This window comes from Pseudopipra pipra, chromosome 4 (genome assembly GCF_036250125.1).
Source record: "Pseudopipra pipra isolate bDixPip1 chromosome 4, bDixPip1.hap1, whole genome shotgun sequence".
Lineage (NCBI taxonomy): Eukaryota > Metazoa > Chordata > Aves > Passeriformes > Pipridae > Pseudopipra > Pseudopipra pipra.
Window position 1 is genome coordinate 27,762,108 of NC_087552.1, and position 27,341 is coordinate 27,789,448.

The window sequence follows — 27,341 nt, forward strand, 5'->3', positions numbered from 1 at the left end:
CAGGATAGTAAAGTCAGCAAACTGGATGGTTTCTACCTGAGTGCTTGTTTGTATCTGAATCTAAAGCAGTATTATGAACTGATTTTCCATAATGCTATAGGGCTTAAGATAGCCAAAGCTTAAAAACTATAAAAAGAAACTCTCTCTTGCCATCTAAAGTCAGAATCACTACAGAACTATCATAAAATGGAATGACCTCATTGCATAAAATACATGACTTTCCTGTTATGAGAAACACTAATGATCCCTCTGCTAAAAAGCACAAAACCCCAAGCAACATGCAGTCACGTTGTAACCAGCAACACCAGAGTGATTCTGCTATCCTCTTCTATGTGAATTATTAAAATATTATCATTGCAGTCAGAAATGGGTTCTGGTTTCAGTCTTGCCCTTACTAGATCACACCAGCAGCAACTCTGCTCACTGCAGTTAATTTAACCACATTAAAAGAACACAAGGGAGGCCCAGAAGAGGCCCAAAGCCTGACATGCCACAGGACTAACAAGAAATGAGTAGGTTGTCAAAGTAAAGCATCACAATGACAGCAACGGACTTTTAATGTTATTTCATAACCTTGAGCTAGAACTTCTGATAGGGTGGTAAAAAAACAAACCAAACCAACAACAGCAGCAGCAGCCCTAGAGTACCACAGGTCTCAACTGGCAAGCCTTGCTGGATTTTCACAAGAAATTTTAGCAGAATCTTACTATTATCATCATGCTATATTATACAGTTAATACCCAAATAGGGTCAGAACAGGAGTATAGATATTTTCTTTCTTGGTTTTTCCTAAAAGTGTGTTGCAGGGAAATTTAATGCCTTCCTGCCCTGGCCTCATGTAACGAGCTATGCTTTTTCTTCAAAAATCAGTTTCTTTCCAGTGCTGGTCATCACCTTGCTAGTTCCCTATGCGTCTTCTCAGCCATGATCTTTACTTAATGGGTGTATCCACACATGTGCCATCTCAGTTGTCATATCTCCCTCCTGTCTCTGATTCCACTTCTGCACTGATAACACAGTGGCATTCATGACGAAAAGACATATACTTCTTTCAAAAGGATAAAAATTAAGGAGGCTACAAGATATAAAATCAAACCCATACACATACTTTGTTAAAAAAAATAAAATCATGTTTTTATGCATCTGTTTAAAAAGTGTAGGATTGATCCTGTGCCCAAAACAAACAATACACAATATACTGGATTCTGCTGCTTGTTCTAATGAAATACGGGGTACGAGCCAAAGGAAATGGTACTGTTCTACTTGTTTAAAGATGGCAGAATCTAACTCCGAATTTCATCATAGTTTGGGCAGCATTTAGCAGTTTATTACTTTATTCCATGATTTTTGAGGTTAAACCACTAGCAAGTGAGAACTCAGGCCCATCCATGCTACAGTGTCTCAAATTCAACTATTCAGCTTTGTCTTGAAATTTGAATAGAAACATTTACTACTGGTGGAGAGGGGCAGACTCTGCTCACACAGCTATTAAACATGAATGAGCAACTGAGAAACCTTAGAATGGGTGGGGAAACTGTCAAGGGTGGGAGGCAAGGAACCCTGATGTTACTGCTCACCCTGCTATGAACTTGCTCTCTGTGTGTGGGACTTCAGGTACACCATGAAATCTGCCTGTGGATCAGCTTTCACATGTCTTGCTTACCAATCTTACCTCAGAAAACATCTTTGGAACTAAGCTAGCATACACTCCACAGAAACTTGGACATCACGACAGCAACAGACTAACTCACCGTTAAGCCAGGCATCCCACGAGGACCGTCTTTGCCGGTATCTCCTGGGGGACCTCTGGGTCCTGGTGGCCCTGGAGGTCCAGGGGGTCCAGCTTGTCCTTGGTCCCCCTAAACCAACAAAAAACTCATCACAAGTTTGCTTTAGAGACATCAACCACAGAAAAAGACATCAATGTGCTCAGAAAAAGTGCAAGACAGGCTGGAAGAAGCTGCCATGAACTGGACAGTGGCTTCTTCACTGCTTATGGCAGAGACAGCATTTTGCCTTGAAGACCAGCAGTTTGTATCTGTCTGGTGCAATCAGCCACAAGAGCAGAAGGTTCAGATTCTAAACTGCTTGTCCTACCACAGCACACATGCCAAAATTTGGGGTAGTCTTACAATATTTTACTCATGTAGTTCTCCACAGCAAGTAACTGTTTTCAATGAGCAGCTGTTTGCTTCATGATTTGCATAATCACAACAAAGCCGAGGCAAAAAAAGAAAAGTCACATCTGAGAATATACAGTCTGCGCAGCAATTTTCCAAGCCCATGAATGATATATGGATAGATTTCAAAAACGATAATGGAAAATAACTGCTTTTCCACGAAGTTGTACGTAATTTTCCATCTGTTTTGGGAGGCTGTTTTAAAATGACAATTAGCTAACTCTCTTCATTTTTTCCTATTAATTTGTAAAAGTCAATTTTCAAGAGAGTTATCTAAACATATTACCTTCCCCTTTATAAAAAAGACACCCCAAAATGGTGCTTTAGTTTTTTTCAGCACATCACTGCAAATCACTGAAAAAAGCTGTTGGCATCTTAAAAGTGGATCACTTAGCAAAGCCACCTGTAGCCTTTTAAATGTTAATGTCATTAACAGTTGCTCCATTCCAAAACATTTTCAAGGCATCTGACAAAAAGGCACAGCAAAGAGTAAACTGAGTGTAAAGAAGAACCAGACTCCAGTGAGATGAAGCACTACCTTAATGAGGCGGCGTTTAATGAGCTGCTGATCAGCAGAGAGAAACCCATGATTGATTTTAGGAAACACCATCTGATCAGGCAGGTGAGGTCAAAGGTTGAAGATCAGAGATGAGAGAATTGAAGAATAGACATCAGAAGGCCCGAGAAAGAAATAAAGACATATTCATTAGATTTGTAATAGTTAAAATAATATAAACTGGTGCTTCTGCCTGAAAGAAACTGTGCATTTTATTTTCAAAAAAAAATGACCTCTAATGTACATGATGATAATGTACAGGACATACTGCTTTGTGAATTAATCGTATACAGTGACTTAACTGCGTAACTTTTTTCTCCCCAGATTTTGTGTGAGAATTCTTCATGTGTATTAGTTTTTTCGTTACCTGGGCTCTAAAAAACCAATGTTTTAATACGTTCTTCTTTCAGCAAAGCTTCTAGAGACAAAGCACCAGTTCAACTTTCAGTCAGATTTTCTAACCAGCATATTGTGCCATGAAGAATGGTGTCATTTTAATAAGGACTGGAGTTTCAGCTTGACCAGAGTGCTTCCTGCTTAATTTGCAAATGCACTTTGAAAAAATATGGATGTAAAGATCAAACCTGTGGTATTTAACACAAATAGCTGACTCTACGTGCAACCAATATAGAGTTCACTGCCATTTTCCACACTCATTTATGCCTCAGGGAAGCAGAACGACAGAAAAAACTCATCTGAAAACAAAATACTGATCAAGATCATGAGGAATATGGCCATTTCCAGGGGTAACACTATACACACTTATGGATTTCATTCCATGCTCTGCATCAGGAGTACTTATATCAATGCAAAGGCGGTGAGGGGTTGACTTAGGTCTACCATAAGGATCCATTGGTATTCCACGTTAAAAGCGATTTTTCATGTGCACTTTTATGCTGATACAGAGAGACCTGACTGAACAGGTACATGTCAGCCACAAACCTTGACGGTGAGGATCTGATTACTGTGCAGAGCAGCGACTGTGGGGAAGCCTGGCAGACCCTAGGGACACAGCACAACATGGTACGAAAACAGCACAACACAAACATCACAGAGACAATGTACTAACAGACAAACAGAACAAACACTATGTTTAGTACACCCCACATTGTCTATTGACAGGAAACAGCCTCTCTGTCATATGGGAAACAGTTAGGTTTGCACTACACTGCAGATGCAAGTTGCTACCTTACAACAAGAATATCAAGAGATTTTAGAAGGAGCAATCCCATGGAGGTGTCTTTCCTTAAAATTACAATAAATTGTTATCATCATTTGACAGTTGTTAAGACTATCAGCCAGCAGATGATTGAGCCATTACAGCACTTCAAGAGAGCTACGTAGAAAGTTTTGATTCTGGATTGCTGCAGAACTTTACAGCAGTAATAGTATACTTTGAAGTGCTTTGCATAATTAACATCCTGCTCCTCACATTCTGTTTAACATATGACATTCAGCACATAAACTGGTAGCACATACACAACTATAACACTGAACAAAAATCTATTGCTAGATCTTGGGTAGTCCATAATGGCCATGGTCAACGTTTTCAAGAAATACATAGCAGTGTTTTCATATCCAGAGCAAATTTTTTCCCCTCAAGCACTGTATGCCACTTACAGTTTCTCATATTCTACTCTACCAATATGTGCACAATGTGCACTGTATTGTTATGAAAATTGAAGACTGTGGCAATTGCGGCCTGCTGTCACAATACAAGAGGGTGAATTTTGCACTCAGTTCAACAGTTTTCTTATGCTGCCTTGTAGGGTGTGAATTAAACCTGGAAAAGCTGAAACCTTATGCAGTTGAGCAGTGAACTCCTAAAAAGAAGGAAATCTCTAAGCCCTCTTGCTGAATTTAGCATAGCACACTTTCTGAAGCAGAGGCTTGTTCAACAGCAGAGAGACATTAGGCTAAGGAAGACAGAATAAAATATAGCCTGGTAGCTCTAAGCTCTCTCATGCCTGCATGACCACATGCCACCTCTGGGAGGTAGAGCTGGTGGCACAGCCCCTCTGCGAGGCCTGGAGCATCCAGCTGCAGGACTGCAGCTTAGCACCTCTGAAAGGGAAGGCTGTGCCTGGCTCTTGCTGCTGGAAAAAGGGCCTTCCAAAAAGTCCTGTGTGAGGGCTCTGCTGGTGTAGCCCATGCTGCCATAGCGCACAAGGCTCTTTGCAGCCCAGCTGGCCTAGTGGAGAGCACCAACAGGCCAGGGCAGCCTGCCAAGTCTCTCAGCTGCAGCAGATTCCTTTAATGCTGCAAATATTTGCTCTGTTCACCTCCACATGCAATAACACCAGAGATCCTCCAGATCACAAAGACTGCACCAGTCTTTAAAAAAAAAAAGGCAGAGTAACTTCCTGATGCATGCATGTCCTTCACTAGTGTTTTTAAGTTGCATTTAGCATCTTTATTCCTGATACATATCCATGAGATGAGGAAGCTGAGAGCCTGTAAGTGGGTCCCATAAAGCCGGTGGCAGTTTTACCAGCCTTCCCACTTCATTTGGATGAACTGTGGTGTGGCTAACTGCATTGCTCAGTGACCTGAAATCTCCTCTTTAGAAACACATAAACAGAAAACAAAACCAAAGAAGGCTAAAACTACTAATATATAAAGAAATCCACTCCTGAGGCACTGCTAAGACTGGAATGATACATCATTTAGGAAACAGATGTATCAGATTTGCATTTATCTTATTATGGAATATAAGTTAAAGAAGTTATTAGATAGTAATGTGCCAGAATGTTTACATCTGTGACTCATTAGCCCTGCTGTGCACATGGTCCATTTCTCTTCTGGATAAAACCACAACATCCATGCAATGGAAATGAGAACAAACAACAATTCTACAAAAGAAGTAAAATCTAAGCAGCAAGCAATAAAACTCATTTATTAAAAAATGAATAAACAGAAAATTTTTAAACAACTTCATTTTTACTCAACAGGATTACAAAACAGTAATTTTCAGTTACCTCTAGATTACCTTATTTGCAATTTGACATTTTAAAATGTAGAAACTCAAAATTCAAATTAGTTTTATTTCATCTTGACCATGAAGTAGAACTGGAAATTAATCAAGAAAGGAGCTTAATCATAAAATATGCTGGTTTGTCATGAAAGATTTTTTTTTCCTTGAGAAAAAAATTAAAGACTTTGGAAAGTTTTGTGTAGCTGTACACAAAATCATACAGCACTTCACAGTCTAGCCCCAGCATTCTCAATGGTTCCCAACATCACACAGGCAAGTTTAATATTAGCTATTAGTATTGCATTTCTTTGCCTATATAAACACCACATGAGAAAAGGGGACAAACCCATTCTTCCATCTGCAGCTTAGTTACTTCTTTCAGCTTGTTACCAAGTAGGACGAAACTTTCCTTTGCCCAAAGTGGTAATAATCTTAGACCTAATAGTCAGATACATGCAACATCAGTTTGGACCTGCATCACCCCCCAAAAGTAACACACCTCTTTGGAGAAAGACAGAAACACGGGAATATTAAATGGAACCCAGCAACAAAACTACAATGGGTCCATAGTTTTTGCATGCGTGGGAGGCTTTAGAAGGCATTGCATCTTCTGGCATCCATGAAAGACAATGTTGGCACACAATGAGCTTCTAAAAAAGCATAAAAAGAGCTATCCTCTCCACAAAATGACTTCTCTTCCTTTCCTGTCACTCTGCTATAAATATAGCCACAAATAACCCCTAGATCTGTTTTATTTTTTTCTCTATCTAAAGCTGTTCTCAACAACAGATTCAAAGTTACTCAATTTTCTCTTTATTTGGTTTGATTCTTGAACTGCACATAGGAAGGGTTCTTGTTCTACACCCTGGGAGGCCCTAGCAGAATACAAAACACTACAGTCATCAACAGCGACCACTGGTCTACTAAATTCCTCTGCTGACAGCTACTCCAGCTCACACTGAAATGCTAGATGGTTACAATTTCTAAATTAGCACATTTGTTGCATACCTCACTGCATTTTTGCCCAAATGCCAAGGAAAACATGATGCTTGGTGGAGGCTAACAGCCATGTGACCACTTTAGAGTGTCCTGCTTACCTATCTGGAAGTGTAGGTAAAGCCTACTTGTCCCCATACAATGGCTAATGAGAGAACCAAAGTATGCCATAACACTCTATCATTCCCTCTGTCTGATTTTTTACTTGGATGAAATAGTTCTCCTGTTACATTCACCACAGCCTTGGAGGATGTCATTCTCACTAGCTGTCCCAGATTTTTCACAGTACATTCAGCTTTGTCCACTGGCCCACATAAGGTCAATATTGAAAGCTCATCATAACCTTGTCACATGGCCAGTACAATAACATTAAGCAACAGCGTTACTGGTTTTACACTATGCTGTGGACACTCCATTTTGACTATTGCATTTGCTTAGTATAGTAAATGTCACAGTTCTCCTTAGGATTTTCCTTCTGACCTGCCAGTAAACCCAAGCTACACAAGCTTGTATGTTCCTGTGAAGACATGGTAAATGAGACAGGAATTACCACCTGCTGTTCTCTTGCACTTCCTAAGGTTACAGCCAGCTGCTGCTATTTCACATCAAATCACACAGGCTTCAAGCCAGAGTGATCCTGACACTCTTTATGGCTGCCTTGCCTTCCCCCCCTCCTCCAGTTCTAATTAATCCCTCAGACTGAGTGCCAGTCCTGCAGCTAATTATTGTACCTGCCCTGGGGAATACAGTGTTTGGTATAACCCCGTACAATGCCATGGACTCTCAGCAGGAGCTCTTTTATATAATCTTTTTATCATAACTGCTGCATTCTCCATCAGCAAATCCTCTAAGAAAAACAGTGCACCACAACAAGACAAGGATCCAGGAATTTCTTTTCACTTAGGCAAACATTCAGCAATTATTTAATTTGAATAAATTATGTAATGATTCAGACTTTGTATTACAACAACAAAAATGTAGTGTTTGAAGATCTAGCATAAACAAATCAGTCTAAAAGCATTATTTTCTATAACAACCTCTGTATTCACAGTGAACTCTACCTGACACCACACTCAAAATGAATAAAACTGGAAAAAGCCAACACTTTGGTCCTATTACTAGATGAATTTTCAGTGAAGCAAATATCTTTTCCACACAACTCAACTGTGAGTTCTGATAAGTGATCACCATGTGACCTACACAAAATACCCTTCCCAAAGGCAAACCTACTATTCTCCCTGAAAGTGGTGGTAGGCATCCAGATAACTGCAGGATGGGTTGGTCCTCCCCATAACCAAATTGGTTCTCAAAGAAGAAATTTTCCATCCTGGCTTATGTTTCTCTTCAAATTTTACACCTGCTGCACTTATGTGGTGCAGGTAAGTGGCTCAAGCTTCTTCTATGATGTTTATTAGGACTGGATAAAATTTTATATGAGTTGTTTTTGATCAAATTGGTCTAATTCAAATGTTCGGTGTCACAGCACTTCTGCATGACAGCTGCAGTTTGAAATAAAGGAACTACATGATGTATTCTCAGTCACAGGACAAGGCTGTAGAAAAAGGAACAGGATGTACAGAGACTTCCTTCCTCACCATTCCTCTGGCATTACTAAAAAGGGGCAAGATGCGAACCAACTGGTGGCGGGTGAAGACACACACTGGCTAGCTCTTAAGAAGGAATGACAACATCCTCGTCTTGGGAGCAGGTATGTGGCACTTTCTCTGGAGTGTCACAGCTGTTCTGCATTCCACAAGAGTACCTCAGCAGCCGAACATCAAAGGCATAGCTTGGCCCTGGAGAGTCATTCACCAAAAGGACGCTCATGTGAACTCTGAAAAGAGACACATCTCAAGTACAAGCGTCCCAATACTTTGGACAAAGTTGGCAGCCAGTACCATCTGAGTTCTTTCCTAACCTCTCCTAGTTACAGAGCTCGAAGTTACCTTGCTCCAATTTGTTACCCTACTTTTAGCTTAATGCAAACAGAGGAGCCGCAACAGCCCAATACTAGTGAAGCAGAACAGATAATTAGTCCCAGGAATGGAATAGGTAAATACCCCTGCTGCCTTCTGGTAGATAAGGAAACAAAGTCTCAGAAGTTAAATTCACTGCTTACAGACAAATCTGCATTTAACCAGGTGTCCAGCAGTTTTCTCAGTGATGCTGCTTCGGTTAACAGAAGGAATCATGAATGGTTTTTTTAACCTTCTTACTGTGGCACACTAAAAGTACAGCTTGAAACAGTGGTTACTTGAACTATAATTTGATTTACACAGGACAATTAATAACAGAAGAAACAACTATGAGGGTAGTCATACTGGTAAAGTATGAAATTAAAGCAGCACTCTGTGTGCGCTATTTGTTTGAAGTAACACTCAGTAAAACAGAAAATATGCTTTTATACATAGATAAAAATATCATTTGAGGGAGTACTATTACTATTACTATATCACCACTTTTGCTGCAGCTTTTGACTAGTGATATAAATGATATCAAAGAGTATCAAATAAGAAAAGAAAAAGCTGGGGACAATACTAATTATTGCTAATAAAAGCTACACAGTTCTTCTATTAAGGCAGATAAAATTCTGATAACAAGCAGTATTTATAGAAGAAATTACAAGAAGCTTTAGTATGATATAATCAAATATCATCAAGGACAGAAGAAATTCATAGAATATGTTTAAATTATGCAAAATTATATTTAATTAACATAATACTTTATAGTAATATAATATATATAAATATGTAGTACTATATATTTTCGCTTTGACAAGATGTTGACTGAGGATAAAAATTATCAGCATTGTTTTGGAAACAAAGCTTCCTATTAAATCACTGATTTATCTACATTTGTTACAATTATCAAGGCCTTAAAAAATGGAGGTTTGCTTTTGATGAAGGCAGGAAATCAGATTAATTTGTATACTACTATCTATTTGTGAAGCAAACCTGCTCCTTTCTTAAAAAAACAAAAAAAACCTGACAAGAAATAAAAATACAACAAACAAAAAAACCCACATAGTACCAAAATAGGATGGCTTTAGAAGAGGATGAAAAGTTAATGGTCATGGTTTAGTCATCACTCAGTAACTAATATTTTGTAATTTATGATTGAGGCACTAATTCAAATGACATGAATATAGGTTTTCCATGCATTGTCAGCAGGGGCAGAAAAAAGCTCAAAATATTTATTATATATTTCCTAGAAATGTATTAACTAATAGTAATAATACATGCATATTAAAACCAGACTTTTAAAAATTTTCGTTAAAAAAATCAGGTCAAAATTTATTGCTTGGATATCTTTAATTTCCCTTTAATATGAGACAGTATAAAAGTTGTGTCTATAATGTAACAGGTGAAGCAATACTTCAATTTAAAAAGATAGCTGATATCTATATATATACACCCACATTTGTATTTAGTTATTTCAGTAAATAGACTGCTTCCAGGACTATTTCTGTTGACATTAGATAATTCTGAAATAGTTTGCCAGCACAGAAGAGTAGAACTTGCAAAACAAAGGTTTCCTCTCTATTAGACAGCAGAGAAGGAGCAAAATAATGAAAGTAAACAGAGAAAGAGAAAGGGTTAAATTGAGAAGAACATTATATCGCTACCCAAACCTAACTGCTTTACCGTGACCTAAGGAATGTTTTTAATCTTCAAGTCAATAAAGGTTAACACAATAAAATAAACTTTCTTTTCTAGACCTTCATCTTTCCTGCAGAGGACACTTCAGAGATATTATCAGTTCTATGCTGACCCAACTAACAGGAAAATTTACGTAAACACAGCAAAATGAGAAAATAATTTTATGGACATAACTAAGTATGGCTTCTGGGTGGTTTCTCATTTCACCTAGACCAAAACCAATTTAAAAGCAGCTGCTAGATAATGATTTCTAGCTCTGATAAGCAAGAAATCTCTCATGTATCTGAACTAAAAGACAGAAGATATTTATTATGCCATTTACAGAAGGATGAGAAAAGACTAAGAATCCCAGAAACAGTAAAGTTGGAAAAGACCTCCAACATCATCGAGTCTAACCTTTGACCAAACACCACCGCGTTAACTAAACCACAGCACTAAGTGCCATGTGCAGTCTTTCCCTAAACACCTCCAGGGATGGTGAACCACCTCCCTGGGCAGCCCATTCCAATGCTTAACCATCCTTTACATGAAAAAATTCTTCCTGATGTCCAACCTGAACCTCCCCTAGTACAGCTTAAGGCTATGTCCTCTTGTCCTGTAACTAGTTGCCTGGGAGAAGGGGCCAACCTCCACCTGGGTACAACCTCTTTTCAGGTGGTTGTAGAGAGCGATAAGATCTCCCCTGTGCCTCCCCTACTCCAGACTAAACCACCCCAGCTCCCTCAGCTGCTCCTCACACAACTCACTCTCTAGACCCTTCACCAGCTTCAATGCCCTTCTCTGGACACACTCCAGCACCTCAATGTCTTTCTTGTAGTGAGGTACCCAAAACTGACCACAGAATTTGATGTGTGACCTCACCAATGCTGAGTACAGCACACTGCTCCTGCTGGCCACACTACTTCTGATCCAAGCCAGCATGCCCTTGGCCTTCTTGGGACACCTGGGCATATGGTCAGGCTCATGTTCAGCTGCTGCTGACCAGCGCTCCCAGGTCCTTTTACACCAGGCAACTTTCCAACCACTGTTCCCCAAGCCTGTAGTACTGTATGGGGTTGTTGTGACCCAAATGCAGAACTCAGACCTTCGCCTTGTTGAAACTCAAACTGTTGACCTCATTTCATCAATTCAACCTGTCCAGATCCCTCTGCAGAGCCTTCCTACCCTCCAGCAGATTAACCCTCCTGCCCAACTTAGTGTCATCTGCGAACTTACCGAGGGTACAGTCAATCCTCTCATCCAAATCATCAATAAAGATTTTAAACAGGACTGGCCCCAACACTGAGCCTTGGGGAACCCCACGAGTGACTGGCTGCCAACTGGATGTAACTCCACTCACCACTACTCTCTGGGCCCAGCCATCCAGCCAATATTTAACCCAAAGATGGGTGCACCTGTCCATGGGCTGGCAAGAGAATGTCGTGGGAGACAGTATCAAAGGCTTTACCGAAGTCCAGATAGACACATCCATAGCTATTCTCTCATTTAGTAGGTGGGTCAGCTGGTCACAAAAGGAGATCAGGTTGGCCAAGCATGACCTGCCTTTCTTGAAACCATGCTGGCTGGGCCTGATGCCCTGCTTGCCCTGTACATGCTGCGTGATCGCACTCAAGATGATCTGTTCCATAACTTTTCCCAGCACTTAGGTCAGGCTAACGGGCCTGTAGTTCCCCAAATGTTCTTTCTGACCATTCTTGTAGCTGGGTGTCACCTGGGACCTCCATGGTTATCCAGGACTGATGATAAATGATGGAAAGTCACTTGGCAAGCTCCTCTGCCAGCTCCCTCAGTTGGATCCCATTAGCCTCATGAAATTGTGAGTGTCTAAGTGGCACAGCAGGTCTAACTACTTCCATTTGGATTACAGGGAGGTCTATTCAGCTGCCTATCCCTATCTACCAGCTCATGGGGTTGGTTGCCCTGAGGATAACCAGTCTTTCTGTTGAAGACTGAGGCAAAGAAGGCATTAAGTACCTCAGCCTTTTAATCATCCTTGATGACAATGTTCCCCTCCCCATCCAAGAAGACAGTACTAGCTAGATCCATTCTCAGACATTCACCTCTGAAGACCTATTTCTATTATCAAGGTACAATCTCTACTTGAATAATACATCCTTTGCAAGCCTACCATTATGAAATCTTCAAAGGCTTTTTTTTAAATTGGAGCAGAGCAGAGCAACTGGAGCCAAGCAGGAGCCTGACGTCAGCATTTATTCTAGCAGTCCACAGGCTAAACCCCATCATTTTTAATTTAGTCATGGCTCAGTACAGTAAAGGAAATCTCCCTGAACATTTTAAGAAGTCATGCCCTCTGTAAAAAGAAGAGCATCCAAAAGACATACTAACATTACCATTTCTTACACTGGTATTGAGGAAAACTAGTTCTGCACTTGACCTAAATGTTTAATCAACCAGAACTTCAGAGTAATTAGAGATCTGATATAAAAATACATAAAGAGATAAAAAAAGAATTTTTGTCAAATAAGATTGGTACATTTGAATGCATCCGTCAGTACCCTATCTGTGGTCTCATGTGACTAAAAGCTCTAACATGCTGCTCAAATTCACACTTAGCGTCTGAATTTCAATATCACTCGCACTACTGGAATATTGTTTTGGCTCACATTTTCTACAGTAGTATGGGCATAAGTAGATTAAGCCACATGGCATTATGAACTAGAGCCCTTATGCCATCTCTGTATGATGAAGGAGACTGATCCACAGATTACTTCTCAATACTTAAGAAAACTCCTTAGATACTTAAAAAAAAACCCCAAACACAAAACCCCAGACACATTATTCTAAGAAGTGCCTGACCCCCGGGTGGTATTTGCAGGGTTAAGTTCTTAGTGTATAAATTTACTGAAGATATTTTTAAGAAAACCTGAACTTCAAAGCAGCTCAGTATATATTCTGCATGTCCACTGGCTGTGAAGAAGAACTTTTGAAATATGTGATTACTATTTTTACAGTTTTGAAATTACTTCAGAAAGAAGGATATCTCAAAAATCTCAAGGCCCAAGGTGAAAACTTGGGCCTTGAGATGGGCCAAGATGAGACCTTAAACTTTTTAAAAGTTTAAGGTCTCATCTTGACATGAACAGTCTTTACATTTTGATTTCTCTTACTAATGAAAATGCCTAGAAGAAAAAAAGCAGCTTTTCTAAAGAATAAGGGTCATTTTGGAATTTCAGTTCAATAAAGATCTTTGTTAAGCTAAATGCATGTTTCAAACCAATATATAAAAAACATAAAACCGAAGAAGCTTCAGGTATCTTATCTGCAAAAGATGAATTAGATTTATAGTGTTCACCACTTTCAGATATTACCTCCAATCTGTCTGCTAACTTGTCAAATTCAAGTATTAATGTCATGCCTCAGTTACTTTCAGGTACAATATATTTCCTGAAAATAATACTGTATGGTACTACCTCCAAACCCATTCATTTTACATAGGCATGATGGAAAACTATGTGCAAAGGTAACCAATCAGGTTTAAATGGGTTTAGTTTCATTTGGTGCATGACTGGCTTCCACAAAGAATTTCCATTAATTAAATTGTAAATCGCCTGGCAAGCCGAGCAGATTCACCCTGAAGACAGTTATCAGAGGAGGTAACTGATGTACCATGAAACATAAAATGGTCAGAGGCTTCATAGTACTTACTACTGGTGAAATACACAAGGCTAAAAAGGAGAAGCCGCTGTAGAACACATTCAAAATAGATAAAGAGAAAAGCAACAACACTGGTCAAATTATCCAAGTTAGACCCATATACTTAAAAAGGAGGTACTTTACTACAACATGCATTGACTAAAATATTGGTGAAATTTCAGATAGCCCACAAGGTGCTATTCACCGCCTCTTCCTCTCCACTGCTAAAGTTATTGAACTCCTTTTCTGTAATGAGATACATAATTCAGTCTCAGCTGATGGCTGCTGCTGCAGATACAACTTTGTAATGTCCTTATATATGAATTCCTTAGGTCGCAAATTCTCTGCTTTTTATCTGCACTTGAGTTACCAAACTCACAAAGTAGCTATAACCATTTGGTATGGTTCAGTAAGGACTCCACTGTCTTCCAGTATAGGGGGTATGTCTTCGTGAAGTGGGCACAACAGTCCTGCAGTCCTTGCAGGTTCCACCTACAACACTGAACAAACTTGCATCTTCTTATTGGGTATTGCCAACACTTCCAGCCCAGGGACTGAAAGCCACACATGCTTAATCACTTTCTAGTTTCTTACATCTCTCCAATATTTTGCCAAGATTTCTGCATCATCATTCCCTTGCATTAATTCCACTTGTTTTGTTTTCCTGTGTTCAAACCTCTGAGTCTTTCCTTGGAAACTTCTCCAACACTTGTAATTCTAGATTCTTATCCTCAGCTATGTAATACTGTTTACAACATTGCTCTTCCGTATTTGTTACTGAATCCCTCTCCAATACCTCCATAAAATTTGTTCTTTTGAATCTAAGATCACAGTTGTGAATGTGAATGTAAGAACACACATTCTCCTGAATGTAAGGCCACTTAATGCAAGCAGAACAGCACACACAGACTCTGACATACCATCTGAATGGAGCATCCTCTCCAAAGCCACAGGCACTGCTCTGCTCTCCTCCCCTGTCCTCTGTCTCCTCCCATTCCCCATGAAGTTCTGTAGCACAGAATCAACCAAAATATACAGCCCAGCATGGCCTCTGAGAGATACTAAATTTGCTTACAAGTTAAAAGGAAATTCTTACATGATTCAGAACGTTTAGTCTGTATATTAATTAGCTTAGAAAAGAGCATAATGTTCCTCACATTGTTACCCTCTACTTTCTTTTACTTGAAGTACTTTTCCAATTCTTCTTATTGAGTTTCAACTGAAATAATATTTAAAGCTGTTCATTCTTAGGCCACTGTCTTTAAAAAGTGTAGTTGTATCACCAAGCATAACAGGACACCCTGGTAGTTAACACTGGTAGCACCAACATCAAAATCAGCTGTAAAAGCATGTTGTGACTTTCGATAATATTACTGACTGAAAAAGTAAAATTCAATTAAATCAAATTATACGAAACAAAACAGTAGAATAAAATAAAGTTGCAAATTCAAAATATTTAACATAGTTAACAGAAAAAAATAATCCATGGAACACACTGTTATGAAAAAATTTATAAACATGTAACTGAAGAGAGTTACGATATCATTCAAACAATGTAACCAAGTATTTTCTAATGAAGCACAGATGTAAAGAAGAGAGAAGTAGCACAGTCAATCTATCTTAACTTTCACACCTGTATTTCTCTATTTCTCTGTTAAAATAAACATGATATTTAGAAATTAAAAGAACCTTTACATTTCCCAAACTAAATCATGTTTGAACTGTTTGGATATTATTACAAGGTGATAATATTGTTATTATTAAAAATATTAAATACATACATGTCAGGAAAAAGAGCTAATACATGCATACATTATATTTGTTTATAATTCACTAAATATTAGCTACATTTTACATGAAATCTAGAAGGACATTTATTAGAAACCCATTGGCCCTCTGCATAGTAGAAGCCCATGCATGGCGTGAACACATTGCTGGGGAAACTAAACAGTTTGGTTAGGAAAGCCAGTTTTTATACAGCAGAGCAAAATGCCTGAGAAACCTACTTCCACCCATAATGGAAATTGTGTATTTTAGTGCATTACTATTGCACTACTGAAATCTTCCCAGACACTACCTGGTCATGTTCAGTATTACTGTCCTGCAGACACTTACTTCAACATGCAGGGTAAATGCAGCTAATAAGCATAATTAGCTCAGACAGTGTATTTAATTTAGTTTTGCACTAAAGACTAATTGCCTATTCAGCGAAGGGGAAGTGTAACATTTTTTTTAAGATGCTTACCCGAGGGCCCTGATCACCTTGATCTCCCTGCAAAGTGGAAAGATGAGATGATAGGTTTAACACAGCATCTGTGCTACCCAGCTCTCTTATATAATCTAACATTACACTGCATCAATACAAACGGTCTCTTTAGTTCATGCTGGGAGAGCTTTCCATTCACCTTGTAAGAACTCATCCACTCACCTTCTCGCCTTTTGGACCAGGAGGGCCCTGAAAGAAACAAAAGCAAAGACGCATTACTGATACTGATTAAGTCCTGGGACACAGCAAGAAACAGGTCTGCACCAACTTGCAGTTTCTTCCCAACAATGTATTTCCTTACAATTTTTCACTCCAAATGCCAGGGCTATTCTAGAGATGGCTTTTTCACTGTACTAATAATAGGCAATATGCAGTTATTTCTTGAATAGTTTGCTAACCCTGTGTGTTGAATCAGACTACTTATACAAGCAAAACTATGCCTGAAATGACAACATTTCTGTTGATTTCAGTTACAGACAATAGTTTATCTCCTATCAGATATGAAAGTTTCCTAAGACTGTAAAACTACTTTGCAGTGCAGCTAATAAATTCAGAGACATATAAATCTGTCATGTATTTTGGCACCCTCCTTGTCTTAGATTGCCAAAGAAAAATGGATTAGGAAATCTAAAAGTAGGGTTTTCATTCCTTTCTTTGGCAATACTGAAGTTGATGTTTAGACTCAAGCACACTGTTTTAGGCAAAATGAGCTCTTTGTATAACATGATTTTACAGAAGTACTACTTATTTGTTACTTATCACCCGACAAACAGTAAGGTGATAGAATCACAAAACACTGAGGTCCTTTCCTATTCCATTTTTATTAAGCACCTTCCATAAAGCTACCAGCAGGTTTCTAAAACACTAGTTTTTCAGGTTAGTATCTTGTGAATAAAAACATTATCAGTCTGCAGAGAACTGGCTGCTTACATAATGCAGACTTTACCTCCAGCTTTCTGAAAGATATGCAGGTGTTTCATTACAAAGAAGGACCTGAGATACATATGAAAGCAGCTGGAAACAGAAGGAGCCATCCAACCTAGCAGGGTCCACTGTTGTAACACAAAGAGAGGGTGTGTGAGTGTGTGTGTCTGTGTGTATGCATGCAGAACAAGAAAAGTTTGTCACCAACAACCCTTGTAAGAATTCATGTGGTTCACATAAATGCAATGGAAGGAAGGCCAGTCTGCTGTGTATTAAAGATGTGATCAACCAAAGGCAAGTCTTTGAGAATCCTTATTGTAGCCAGTTTTCTGCTTAGTTTTAAGGACTTCTGATGCATACCAGAGATTTAGCATCTGCTGCTAAATCTTTCAAGGAGTTAAAGCACATGCCTCTCCTTCCATAACCTGCCATCTGCATAGTTTGCCTCCTGACATTCCTACATCTCCTTCAGGAAGGACAGTGCTTCACTGCTAGCTGAGTGGAAACTATCTGCTCAATTAATATGACCCCTGCCCACTTTGTGTTGCCCTGAAAGCACTGCACCTTTCAGGTCCCTCCATCTATTTTTTTTATACTTTAGCTCTGACTGCCCCTCTCCAGCTCACATGTTCACACAAATACATACTAAAAGCCACATGCAGCACCGTCTACTTTTAGCTACAGACTCCACTTATATGTACTTTGACATGACATTACAGTAGAGCACATTTTCAGCAGGTCTGCTTTAAAATTTACACATCCATGCCATCGAGCTTGTGAAATTGCCAACTCATACCATCAGTAACACAATAATTGCATGATGGGAAGAACTAAAATCAGTCAATGCTGGCTGTTATTGCCTTTTTCATCATGAACATTGAGCACAAGTGAAGCGCTGTGCTCATGTGTTCCATCTCCTCGAATTATCAAGCCATTACTGGCTCAGAATATCTTACTGGCTGCAAACTGCAAATAGCATGACCCCTATCTGCTACATTCAGAATCCTGTTTCTTGGGCCTTAGGCATGAAATTATAGATAACATGACATGACTGAGACTGTAGACAGATGTTGACTTGTGGGATTGGTTGCTGCCTTTGTTCAGATGCTCAATGTCATTCTTATGCCCAAGGGTGGCCCTGCTTCTGGTGGGTTTTGGCTCAGAACTTTCCTGAGGCGTGCTTGCTACAGTTCTGCCTACTGGCAGAAACTAAGACAGCACAGATCACATCAGCTGCCTGAATTAAGCCGGTTCACTGGAACAGAAACAAGTTAGAGTGTGCTCACATGAGGGTTCATCCAGCAGATCTGCAGGGCTGCTAGACTGTCTCCCTTGTACAACTGCTGGCAATATCCTCAACCATCTCCAGCTGCAGAAGTGGCCCCTGCCTCTACCCTGCATATTTTCCTCTGTTAAGAGTTCTCTGAAAGCACAGTCCATAGCCAAACATGCTTTTTAGTAAGACTGAATTGTGTATCTCAACTAAATTTTGTTCTCCTTTTCCTGTGCAGGACTTTCTGAAAGTTATCTGTCCACATCATGTTCAGAATTCCAGTTTGTTTTTCATTGCTTGGTATTTGCTCTCCCTGAGTGACACACACCATTGTTTCTATCAAGTCATCCTTCCAGCACACAAATTTTTCATATAAAGTATTCATAAATATCTGACAATTTTATTGTACCAGAAGTTAAAAACAACTTTTCAAAAGGCCACAAGAGCATTTCTGGTGTGAACATTCTCAGAAGTCTCTTCACTTGTATTTGTAATGCTTTTGTTTTCCTCAAGAGTCTCAAAAAACAAACAAACAATTGCAAACAAAAATAGCTGTTCTGGATGCAAGTGAAGAGAACCAGTGAGATTTCTTCAGAAGAAAATTAATGCAATACTTTCATGGCTTGTTCACCCATCTCTGGCTTTCCCTCCATTGTTTCAATTGTCCTCTATTGTTTCTGCAACTTTAAACAGAAAATTCCCATCTTCAGCCTTTGACATCTTCTTTCCATTTGTGCTGAGAAATTCTCCCAAGGTTTTTACTACAGAATTTATTAGTGTGTGTACACTGAACGGAGGCAGGGAGGAAGAAAAATCTGAGGGAAAGTTGAGTTTGCGGGGGTGGGGTGTGATTAGGAGACAGATTTGTTTAAAAAAGGGCAAGGTCTCTTCTGTTTAAGGGTATAGACACAAAGAACAGAGTGAGTAAAATAACACTAGTTTTGTACACCACAGCATAGACATGCTGTTTTTTTCCCAGGGAGACTTCTGTGCTTTCACTTATGAGATGGCAGAGATCAAGCCACTAGCTGCTGAACAAATGTGAAAGCATTTTGTGTAAGTTATATGAAACGTCTGAGGTCAGAGCATTTCTGAAATAACTTTACAGTGTTTTCACTGGAAACAGAGGCTCTTTTCTGAAAGTGTAATTATCTACTCCAGACTACTATACATTTCCAAGGAGAGTTTATAGCCTGTTTCACATAAGCAAGGCCTTGTAAATCTCAAACACATGCAAAATCTGCATTCATAATTAGGCGACAAATACTACTGTTTTTAAAACAAGGTCTTCTAAAGCAGACTGAAAGGCCTCCAGGCACCTGCCAGCCAAGAACAAAGCTGAAACAAGGGTCAAATCTATTCAACAGCCATGTTCAGGATTACTGACAGGTGATCCTTTTTTTTTTTTGGGGGGGGGGGCTATCAAAATCCCATTTCCCTTCTCTGATGAAATTTTACAGTATTATAAATATGTGCATAAGAATAGAAGGGCAAGAGAATACAGTAGTAGAAAACAGAAGACTGATCGTTGCAGTCTTTATTTGGACAGTATTCCCTTAGGGTTTATTGAGTGTAATCAGCATGGTTTTTTCATATAGCTAGAATTTTATAATTCATCCCCTGAAAGATCCTAATTTTGTATTCCACCTTTGAGGCATTGCTGCCTTTATAGTTACATTCAGAGGATCTCTTCAAAAGCCAGTACTTGACTTGTATTGGTTTTACAAACATTCATAATTATCAGAATTCTCTCATATTCTCTCCACATTCCTGTTGCTACAGATCTGGCTTTAACCATAATACAGGTAGTTCCACTATAAACTCACCCAAAAGGCATTGACGTGCTACCTATAGTAAAACTGAAAATAATAAGGGATTGTCAGTAAGAGGTTCAAAGAAAAAGTAATGTTGTAGGTTCTGTAGAAAGCTCCAGACTCAGGACAGAGAAATCCAGATTTTTTGTGACTGTTAGCCCCTGTGACACCATTGGGAAAAGGACCTGTCAGTGCCCTGGTGACAACCAACCAACCAATCAACCAGTCAAAATCAGTTGGACTGTGACACTCCCAGGTCCCATGGGGATCATCCTGAGATGTCAAACTCAGCAGCTCCCATCAGACAGAGTTATCACAGAAGGCACAGGTAATAATGTTTCAGATGCAGTCACAGCTTTCCCACATTTCAACCACAACAACCACAGGCTAAGGCAACCTGGCAGGTAGAGGACTGAATGTAGCTTGCAAGATTCAGCCTTCGTTTTCATTTAGGATCAAAGAGCATACAACCCATTCATCCCTACTAGCAGCAACAGTATCCACAAAAAAAGTGTGACTGGCAGCATAAGGGAACAGCAGCCTTGCAGAGACGAACAGAAAACTGAACCAGATTGTCCAATATCATCTAGACAAACTCAAGAAGGAAATAAATTTGCCAACTTAGTTGAATTATGTCTGCACAACTAAATGGCATGCCATATATTGCCTAAGTTAATTCAATTACTGCAGTTTACTTTGAGGGTAAAAGGTGGCTTCAGCACATAACAACAAAATAATCAGATACAAAAGTCAAATTTTTTCTTTCTTTGAAATTTGACTCACGACTTCCACAAATTACAAGAACTTGTATGGAACAACAGTCCCGAGGCTAACTTATAATTGTTGCAAAATATTAGGATCAGATATGCTGAATCATAAGAGGTTATCTAGTGTATTATGAAGCACAGCTGTGTTTCATAACTATTTCAAAGTTTCTCCACTCATTTCAGTGTCGCGCCCACTATGCAAGCCCTGAACTACTGAGCAATGTGGTTTTGGCATCTGCTGAGCTTGGCCATGTTTTCAGCCAGCATTTACATATGCTAGTTTACAATGCAAACATCTCACCTTGCATCAATTTTACAAGTGTTCACAAGAATTTCCAGTGAATCTAAACTGTTTTTACTGTTGAAGTCCCTTTTTTTTACAAGTTGTATTCTTCCCCTGTGATATGACTGACTTAAGGTGAAAACTTTAAAGAAAAAACACAACCACCACTCAAAAGACTCTTACCAATCTTTCATTTGCTCCCTTTATATTCTAAAGTTTTTTTAAAAATATCCTAAGGCAGAGAAAAAGAAACCTGAATATTTGACACAATAACAGTAACTGACTTAAAAACCATTATGTAAATTATCTAATCTGAGAAACATAAACTTGATATATATAGCAATCCAGACAAACAGCTCAGTTAACACTCACAACAAGCAAATTGTGACTCCTGCTGTAAATCCATACCGCTGCGTTCAGAGGTCAGCGATTTATACCAATATATAAATCAGACAAGTTCATAAACTGCAGGCAGGAGAACACAATCAACCCAGAATGTGTCAAGAAAGTGTTTAGTCTATAATTCAGACATTCATTTCTCATGCAATGCTCTTGCTGAGCTCAGTATGGGGTGCTTTTCTTGAATTTTATAATGTTGCTCACAAAAATCAGATTGCATCACAAGCTGCAAAAGGGTCACCACGAACTGACTAATTCAGTACCCAGGAAGAAGCATAAGGCTCAGTGTCCCAAGCAAGAACCTGCTAGAGGAGGTCTCCTCTTCTTTCTCTGGCATACTTTCTTCCTTTGATTAATCAATAAGACTGTCATCTTCTCCTTCCCCTTCCTCCTCAACCCCTTCCTTCTACACACAAACATAATGTTTTTCTTTGAAAACCTACAAAACTCAACACAAATAGTCCGATAAAGATTCTGTGGTCCAGAGGATATATGAATATGTACCCATTGCCTGAGCATGAACAAACTAGGATTGGCTTTATTATTTCCACAAATTAATTTAAGCAAATACTATGCTCTGAATCTGTTGTTTCTTGTGAATCAAATAGTTGTTGTACATGCCAGTAACACCAGTTATATGGCGACAAGAAAAATTGGCACATTATTAGAGATAAGAAAATGGCTTCCACTTAATGCTCAATGCACTGTAATACAAGTATTTCCTGAACCTAGGCCCTCATTGCCTTGTCCTCAGTGTACCTTCCTATTCTACTATTTGTTAGATAAACACAAGTTTACTGATGATGTTCGAGATTTGATGCAATACTGTAAAAAACCCACAAAAACCCACAAAAAACAACAGCACAAAGGAAATACCATTCTTGTAAACAAGTAAAACAGGACATAAAAATACATATGAGAAAATCTAATATTGCTATATCTCTCATGTTGTAAGAAAACAACCAGAATTTCTGATTTCAATAACATCATGGGTGCAAGGAAGAAACAAACACATAATCTTGGTTACATCAAAAACACAGAAGCACACAAATCTTTTGGCTGGAAGTCAGAACCGCAGGAGAACATTTGAAAACACAACTTGTGAGCCCTACAGAATCGAAATTCACAAAACAGACTGAAACAGGGAGCTTTTTTACTATTACTGTTATATTTGCTATTTCCATTGCAGTCTCAGAATTTTTTGGAGCTCAATTTATGATTTTTAACGATGTTTTTAATGACAGTACAACATAATACCAGTTTCAGTGTTCAGTATTTGGTTTATAAAACATTCCAAAAATGAGACATGTTTTTGATACAGACTGTTTCAGGCTTCCTCTTCTACCAATCCACCAGCAGATCCTCGTGTCATTTTGTGTCCACCTGAGACTTGAAAAAGCATCACATGCTATCTTAGAATCATCAAATAGTTTGGGCTGGAAGGGTTTAAAGGTCATCTAGACCACCCCCCTACAATGAGCAGGAACATCTTCTATTAGATCAGGTTGCTCAGAACCCTGTCCAACCTAATCTTGAGTGTTTCCAGGGATGGGGCATCCACCACCTCTCTGGGCAATCTGTGCCAGTATTTCACCACTCTTATTGTAAAAAATTTCTTCCTCCTACCTAGTTTGAATCTACCCTCTTTTAGTTTAAAACCAGCAACTCTTGTCCTACCTTAGCAGGCCCTGCTAAAAAGCACAGTGTGACCAAGGTTAACTTTTCATTCTCCAGTATCACAGGTGGGCTGTTCTGCAGTCCTTTACCTTCACAGAGTCTCTCCCTGCCTTCTTCCTCCTGTTGCTTTTGCTGCATTGGGAGTAGACACTTGGAGATCCACTCCATCCTATACTAGCCTACTACACAGCAGAATTATTTTTATCCCATCTCCAACAGGAATATACACACATATGTGTGTGTGTGTGTATCTTCACTTGTGTGTCTGTATGTGTGATCATGCTGGTGGTGGAATTTAAAAACAATACTGCATTTCTATAGTTGAGTGGTTATGTCAAAAGGGACAGAGAAGTTAATATATAGCACGGTAACTATAGAACAGATAAAAATGAGTGTGCTGTCAATAGAAGAAAATATTTATTATAAGTCATGGGGTTATTGACAAGATTCAATAATAAAAGAAAAGTGTAGTTGATTAATAAATATTCACCACAGTCAACAGAAATGATACCACAGAAACTCAAGGGGCAATGAATTTAACATCTATAAAAAAGAATGTTTGGTGTACAGGAAGACAAAGTAGAATGAAAGGCTGCTTTCAAATTTTACAATAAAAAGAACTAGAGTGCAAAGATTTTTCAGTGTAGGTTGCTACACCTTTTCCTCAGAAGAACCACATTATTTCTGTGTCAAACTACAGAAGCAGGAAAAGAGTTATAGCTCTAAACTTCATGCCTTTTATTTTGCATTGAACACTGAAAGGGATATGAAATGAAGGAGAAAAAATAACTGCCACTGATTAATCTCCTAATTATCTCCATTTATTAAAATAACAGTGGCATAGTACCACTCCAGAGAAGTTTTCTGCACTCACCAGTAAGAACTGTACCCATAAGCAGACTATACAAATATAGAGCTATTTTGCTGAAAAATACTCACATACTTCTGGCACTCTGGTCTAAGGAGAAACATTAAGTACTGATGCCTTGAACCCAATTAAAACACTCTATTTTATAGAAGCAGTTAATATGCCCCAAAACCAAATAAGAACTTGAGAAAAAATTATAAAAGAAAAAAAAAGAAAAGAAAGAAAGAAAATACATAAAAGGAAGACCAATCTACTCCAGTGGAATTTAGGGCTTATAAAACTGCAGGGATTATGAAAATACATTCTGGCTTTCTTTCCCAACACAATAGAAATTGAAAAGAAAAAAATCCTACATGGTCTGCCAATCAGACTCATGAAATCCTTATTCCAGATTTTTGAGATAAAAAGTCACCATTAAATATTTTTTTTATACTTCCTTTGGCCAGCTCTCGCCTTTATTCCTAGAAGCTTAGTAAGAAAACAGCTCCTCACCGGGAGTTAACAACTTCCTGTTATTTTCAGAAACAGTAGTTCCTATTCTAATATTTCAGCTATTTTTTTACCTAAAACTTGAACAGTGGCTTCTGTAATTCAAATACCTCTGGTGCTTCCCTGATTGCTTACTGGCCTGGTAGATAATTCAGCTGAAATGACAGCGCCCTTTGCTCATTTAGTCTTTTATGTTTGGCTTAAAAGAACCTTTTTGATGAGGATGTCAGGCTGAACTTCAAGTATTTTGAAGAAAACAGACATGGGATAAAAGCAAGGGAAGGGGGGAGTTCCAGAGCAATGGAGATTTACCACTGCCAGTCACTACCTACAAGAGTAGGTATGGTCATTGAAATGCATTTTCCAAGCTCCCTAGCCTTTTGGATATTTCAACTTTACTGTCTCCATTACTACCATGTAATGAAATAGTACACAAATATCTACCAGGCACATCCTCCTTTGACCAGCAGCTGGATCTAGGAGATTCATGAACTTCATTACCAGATGCTGCATAGGGTCCAGCTCTACAAAAAAATCACAACTACACAGAAACAGATGATTGAAATACCAAATAACCCCCTCTGTTCACCCATTTGAAATAAGGACTAGTTCAAAACAAGGCAGCTTTCTGCAAAATCCTGGCTTGTACCTGCTTTCATATCAAGGCATACTTACATTAAAGTATTAAAGGCTGAACTTGTGTAAACAAGCAAATCTGCACAGCTCACATACAAACAAGGTTTTTCCAGCTAACATGCATTTGCTGTATTTCAACACTAAACTTATTTTCAGCAAAAGGATTTTAACACAGACTTTGAAATAGGGAAGGTAAATTCCATTCTTCCATTTATTGTCTTCCATTTCAGTAGCAATGCCCTGAGTTTCACTCAGTATTTCAAAGGCAAAGCATACTGTACATACACTGTTGTTTTTTTTTTGCAAACTTTGCTACTCAGTACAGGAGACACTTGCTCATTCAAGGTAGTAGAATGTCAAAGAAAGATTTAGATATTCCTTTAGTGTTGTCTGTAAATGCTACTATAAAATGCTACTGTGAAAGATGTGGTGTGTTACTTAAAACATGAATGGTTAAAAGAAAATGGCACTAAAAGAGTAGTATAAAGCCAATCATGTAAAAAATACCCCAAGGGACAGAAAAGCTTCTGAGACCTCCACAGATTAAGAGCAATGAAATTATTTCACAAACTAGGTAACTTTTTAAACTTAAGGGTATGCTAATGCTTGGGAAAAACGTATTTCAGCAAAATACCATATATTTCTCTGAGGATCTTCTTCTTTCTTTCCTATCCCCTTCTCTTGCATGTCCTGCAGTCCCTTAAATAGTTTCTGTGCACACGAGGCTCCACTGGTACCCAAAAAAAGCCTTTTAACAAGAACTGCCTGATAAACATCATGATAAAAGCTACACTGCACAAAGCCAGCTGAAGCAACCTCCAAGTACTACGTTACTGCAAATGTCTCCAAACTATCCTAGGTACAAGTCATTGCTGAAAGAGGCAAAGACTTGACACTCTAAGTCATAACTCTAGTCTTGATGGGGATGTGTTAACCCTTTTATTCAACATTAAAGAGTATATAGAAATAAAAGCAAATAAAAATAGCATATAAAATAATATTTATATTACAATAAGACAAACAAATGCCAGCAGGAGAACTAAACATTTCTTTTATCTTCCCCAATTTCCTCATCTACAAAGGGGAAAACTGCAATGACATAATTTATAGACCAATTTTGAGAACTGTTCAGATTTGTGAAGTTTGATTTGAAACACTAGATAAATGCAAATGAATTTTGATATCAACTACAAACATACACATACTTTTATACACAGACATTTGTAAGAGTGAGATGACTGAATATATTTTTGTAACCTTTAAGGCTGGGACTTTATACAGGAAGCAATTTAAGACAACATAAAGTTTATTAAAAACAAAACTGTTTTCTCCTCAAGACTAATAGTTTGGTCTACAAAATTCAGAACATCTTCAGGGGAAATTACACACATATGTATATGCCTACTTAAATGGATATTCATTCTTTTTGGCAAATGATCACTAGCAGACATACTGGGCAATATAATTGGATTATATTTCTGAAAATACGTGATTCTCCTACATGTTTCTCAGTAGCTAACAGCTCTTGAACGCTACTGATGGATCTCAGTAAAAAAGATTACTAGGAACTCCTAAGCTATTGCAGAGACAGACAAAGCATTTTTCAAACACAGCACTCTAGATTAAACCTCACAAACAAAATGGACACTTCCATGCCATGGTTGTTAATAACATTACTGGCAGTACAGAAAACACTCCAACAAAAGTAACTGCTGCATTTTCTATTTTTTCTTCCTTTTCTCCTCCAAATTTGACTCATGCTTACAGGAGGGAATAACATACCACCACAGCTCTTCATGCCAGCATCAATTCAATATAAAAAACCTGAAGCATTTTCCCTGACATATAAAGTTGCTTAAACTAAAATTTCAATTCACCCAAGTGTCACTTTAGAAAAGAAAACACAGATTTTGAAGCTTCCATACA

The 27,341-nt window shown here is 38.6% G+C and overlaps 1 protein-coding gene across 1 annotated transcript in view; it reads right to left on the bottom strand.

Annotated features, from left to right (window-relative positions):
• COL25A1 (collagen type XXV alpha 1 chain) overlaps window positions 1-27,341 on the bottom strand; it is a 313,222-nt gene that overhangs the window by 91,418 nt on the left and 194,463 nt on the right. The window contains exons 6-9 of the mRNA XM_064652084.1: window positions 16,448-16,474; window positions 16,265-16,291; window positions 2,719-2,790; window positions 1,752-1,859 (exon numbers count right to left, since the gene is read on the bottom strand). Coding sequence (XP_064508154.1) covers window positions 1,752-1,859; window positions 2,719-2,790; window positions 16,265-16,291; window positions 16,448-16,474 — 234 coding nt within the window. The remainder of the gene's footprint in view (window positions 1-1,751; window positions 1,860-2,718; window positions 2,791-16,264; window positions 16,292-16,447; window positions 16,475-27,341) is intronic.